Consider the following 4,537-nt stretch of genomic DNA (forward strand, 5'->3'; position numbering starts at 1 on the left):
TATTTAACAGTTTGCTTGATTTATAACCTTTAAGTATTTAATTATATGATATGTGGGTATGTATTTGTATTGCTGCTTTAACCCTGCAAATGTTAAGGGCGGGTCATTTCCAAGTTTTTAATCTCTGCCAATCTGTTGGTGAAAATTGTATATGTAGCTGTGACGGGTGTGTCTTTAAGATTAGTAAGGTTGAACACATTTACACATGTTTCTGAGCCATTCACTTTTTTTTCTGTTCACTACCTTTTTATATCCTTTGCTCATTTCTTTCTTTCTTTCAAATCTTTGTCTTCTTTATTTGTAAATGTCCTCTTGTGTATTAAGCTAATTAGTTCTTTGTCATATGTATTCTATTCTCTTCCCCTCTTTTTGTCATTATATTTTGATTTTGTTTAGGTTATTTTTTTTTCGTGAGTGTTTAAACATTTCCTGCTTTCAAATTTATCTATCATTTTTCTTTTCTCTTCTCTCTCTCTCTTTAATGGCTGTTGTTTACTTGCTATTTGTATGTTTTTCTAAAATCTATCTTACTCTAAGACTTTTTTTTGTCAAAAAACATTTCATTTAGGGGCTGGCCCCGTGGCCGAGTGGTTAAGTTCGCGCGCTCCGCTGTAGGCGGCCCAGTGTTTCGTTGGTTCGGATCCTGGGCGCGGACATGGCACTGCTCATCAAACCACGCTGAGGCAGCGTCCCACATGCCACAATTAGAAGGACCCACAACGAAGAATATACAACTATGTACCAGGGGGCTTTGGGGAGGAAAAGGAAAAAAATAAAATCTTAAAAAAAAAAGACAAAAAAACATTTCATTTACAAAATATATACACTGAATACGATACATTAGGCTCTGTCACCATGGAAACAATGCCAAAGCCAAGGCAGGGAGGGCTAGAGAAAGGTGGTGCTCATGGAAAGGGTGAGGCTCCATCTCCCAGCCACCCTTCCACCCCAGAAGGAACAGCTTCCCTTTAGCTCCTGGGAGAGGGCGTAGGCTCAGAGCCCACAAAGGACCGAAGGCCTGGGGGGTGTGAGGTGGTGGTGGAGACTGGCTGGTATGCAGGCGCTTAGGAAATGGGTGCTTCTGGGGACCGGTGGCAGGAGGAGTGGAGACCCAGCACCCAGTAGGGGAAGCTGGGTGGGTGCAAATGGGAGGGGGAAGCAGCAGACCGCTTGGTGCCCAGGCTCTCCAGGACCCTGAGGTTCTAAAGCTCAGGGCAAGAGGTCAGATCATGTCTGACATCCAGCAAGGGCATCTGTTTGTGCTGGTAGCCCCTCTGCCAGCCACGTGCCACCTTGGGGTCTCCCATGTCAAAGAGCAGCTCCTGCTCAGCCACGTGTAGCTCTTCAGTGGGGTGGTAGCTGCACATGGGGAGCAAGTGATGGTGAAGGTGGCCCACCCACTTTTTCTTCTGTACATACATTACCACAGCCACCACCACACCGACCAGGGTGATGAGGAGGAGAGGCCCCAACACATAGCCCACCATGGAGTCACTATTGGCCTGGGTGGCATTGGGCACTGTGGTGTTACTCGTGACACTGGCAGCCGGAGGGCTGGGTAGTTGGCATGGGCAGTAGTGTCTCAGGAGGCACCTCCACTGAGCTCCCTCCTGCTGCTGCAGTCTGCCACAAATGCCCTCATTAAGTTCCTGGGCCTAAGATAATTTTTTTTTAAAAAAGCAAAAAGACAACTAGCTATCCTTTTTTTTTTTTAAGTCCCTAGGAGTGAATAGGATGCACTGTCAGGTTTAATACCAGTGATGAAGCGAAATTATTCAAAGATAAATGTCCAAACTCTCCTGAAAAGTTGAACTGAGAAAACTGATTTTTTTTTTGGTGAGGAAGATTGGCCCTGAGCTAACATCTGTTGCCAATCTTCCTCTTTTTGCTTGAGGAAGATTGTTGCTGAGCTAACATCTGTGCCAGTCTTCCTCCATTTTTGTATGGGGGATGCTGCCACAGCATGACCTAATGAGTAGTGTGTAGGTCTGTGCCTGGGATCCAAACCAGCGAACCCTGGGCCACCGAAGTAGAGAGCACACTTAACCACTACACCACTGGGCTGGCCCCCGGCTATGCTTTTTTCCCCCAGCACATTTTGGACATATACTGCCTCCTGAGCCAGTCAAAGGTCAGCTTCAGAGAGAGGAGAAGGAAGGCAGAACAGAAAAAAATATTTGCAAATATAATGACCAAAATTTTTCCAAATTTGATAAAAACTATAAACTCATGGATCCAGGAAGCTCAATAAACCCCAAACATAAGAAACATGAAGAAAACACCACCAAGGAACATCATAATCAAATTGCTTAAAATCAGTGATAAAGAGAAAACCTTAAAAGCAGCCAAAAGGAAACACGGAGAGGAACAAAGAAAGAGGACAGCAGATTCTCACTGGAAAAAACACAAGCAAGAGAGCAGTGGGGTCACCTCTGGAAAGCAGTGCAAGGAAAAACTCGAACCTGTTAACCAGCATTCCAGAGCCAGCACAAGTATCCTTCATAAACAAGGTGAAATAAAGGCTTTTTTGCAGACATACAAAAGCTGAAAGAGTTCATCTCCAGCAGACCTGCACTTCGAGAAAGGTTAAGGGAGGTCCTTCAGGCAGAAGCAAAATGATACCAGATGAAAATATGAATCTACACAGACGAATGAAGAGCAACTACATGGGTAAATATATGAAATATTTTCCTTATTACCTAAATCTCTTTAGAAGACAATTGACTGTTTAAATAAAAAGAACAATGTGGTGGAGGTTTTATAGTAGGTTTAAAACTTGAATGTAAAGACCAGCAACAGAAAGGTCAGGAGGGGAACAATTAAAGGGGACTACTGTGTGTTCCTAGAGTACACATGCATTAGGTCGCTGGAAGGGAAACTGTGCTAAATCAGAGATTTATACTATAAACCTTAGAGCGGCCTCTTCTTGGGCTTTCAGTTTGCTTTCTGGTAAGCTAGGCACATTCATTTGATGATTACCTATTTTTACCAGGTTAAAAAAGAAGGAAAGTCCTTTTGTAAACAGAAAAACAAAATGTTGTTTTAGCTACCTTCCCACCAACTTGCACCGTCTTCACAGTCATTGATACAGTTCTGAAATTTATAGCTAACTCACAACAAAGTAAAGGCAGTAGGTACTCACTGACATCAGAAACTAAAAATGGGCAACTCACTTGTCTCCAGTTCACTTCTTTCTCTCTCCTTGTCTGTCTTGCTTTTTCTGTCTTCTTTTCCCACCCAGGGGATATAGAATCCTGGTGGGCTGGGAAATTAGTGGCTTGCAGTAGGTGAAGTGTTGGTCCAGGTGTCTGAGTTTGGCTTGCAGGGTTGGAAAGAACCAGGAGGCAGGAACAGCCCACAAGTCCTAAGAGAAGGAGGAAGGTCCCAGGGACCAGACCTGATGGACGAGAACTGCTTACAGGGGCTAAAGGCAGCACAGCCAGACATATCAGGCTGAAGGTTTAATTGTGGTTTGATTTTTCACTCTGCTAAGACCTGGATCCCCTCTGGTATGCCTCCTATCACCACTGATCTCCCCGTGTTGTTAAATTCAGCAGCCCTCCTCAGTCCTCGTGTCGTGACCTGTCAGCAGCATCTGGAGCACTTGACCACTTCTGCCTCTCATGTTCTTTGTTCACCGGGCTTACAAGAGATCACTCTTTCTTGGTTCTTCTCCTACCTCCTGCCTGTTCCTTCTTCGTCTCCTCCGCCAGTTCCTTCTCTCTTCTCTCACTTTTAAATCAGAGGGTCTCAGGGTTCACATCTAGGAGTACTTCCTTTCTCTGTCCACATTCACTCCATTAGGGATCTAAGCCAGGTTCAAGAAGTTATTTTTTCCACCCCAAGTCTCTTCCCGACTGGATTCAAGACTCCATCTCTTCCTTGGGCTGTGGAAGCATCTCAAAGTTAATATGTTCAAAACTAAACTCTAATCTTCCACTTAAAATCTGTCCTCAAATTCCCCCCATTTCAGTTAATGGAACTACACCCTCCCAGTTACACAGGACAAAATCCTCGCACGGAGTCATCCTTGCCATCTCTCTCTCTCTCCTGCCCTTACATCTGATCTGGAAGCAAATCCTGCCGACTTTATCTTCCAAGCATATTCAGAATCAGGCCATTTCTCACACCTCTGCGGCCGCCAGCCTGGTCCAGGCCACCATCATCTCTCTCCTAAATTGTTCCAACTGGCTCCTAACTGTTCTCCCTTCTTCCATCCATGACCTACTTCAAAATATTGTCTATTCTCAAAAAAGCAGTCAGAGGGATGCTTTCGAAATGGAAGCCAGATCATGCTACTCCTCTTCTCAAAAACCTCCAGTGGCTTCCATCCCAACCAGGAAAGCCAAAGTCCGACATCCCCGGTCATCTGGCCCCAGCTCCCTCTGACCGCACCCGGTCCTGCTCTTCCCCTGGTTGGCTCTACTCCAGCTACCCTGGCCCCTCTGTGCTCACTGCGCATGATGCGCCTGCCTTGGCACTTGCTGTTCTCTGAGCAGGCGCTCTTGCCGGAGCAAGGCGGTTGCTCTTGAGCTAA

At 45.4% G+C, this 4,537-nt stretch overlaps 1 protein-coding gene across 1 annotated transcript; it reads right to left on the reverse strand.

Moving 5' to 3' along the window:
* Positions 1-1,202: 1,202 nt before the first annotated feature.
* Positions 1,203-3,447, reverse strand: LOC103567587 (small integral membrane protein 29). Its single transcript, XM_070582155.1, has 2 exons — positions 3,398-3,447; positions 1,203-1,554 (listed from the first exon to the last, which is right to left on the reverse strand). Exons 1-2 carry the CDS (start codon positions 3,445-3,447, stop codon positions 1,203-1,205), a joined length of 402 nt encoding a protein of 133 aa, XP_070438256.1.
* Positions 3,448-4,537: the final 1,090 nt, after the last annotated feature.

Source organism: Equus przewalskii, chromosome 18 (genome assembly GCF_037783145.1).
Source record: "Equus przewalskii isolate Varuska chromosome 18, EquPr2, whole genome shotgun sequence".
Classification (NCBI taxonomy): domain Eukaryota; kingdom Metazoa; phylum Chordata; class Mammalia; order Perissodactyla; family Equidae; genus Equus; species Equus przewalskii.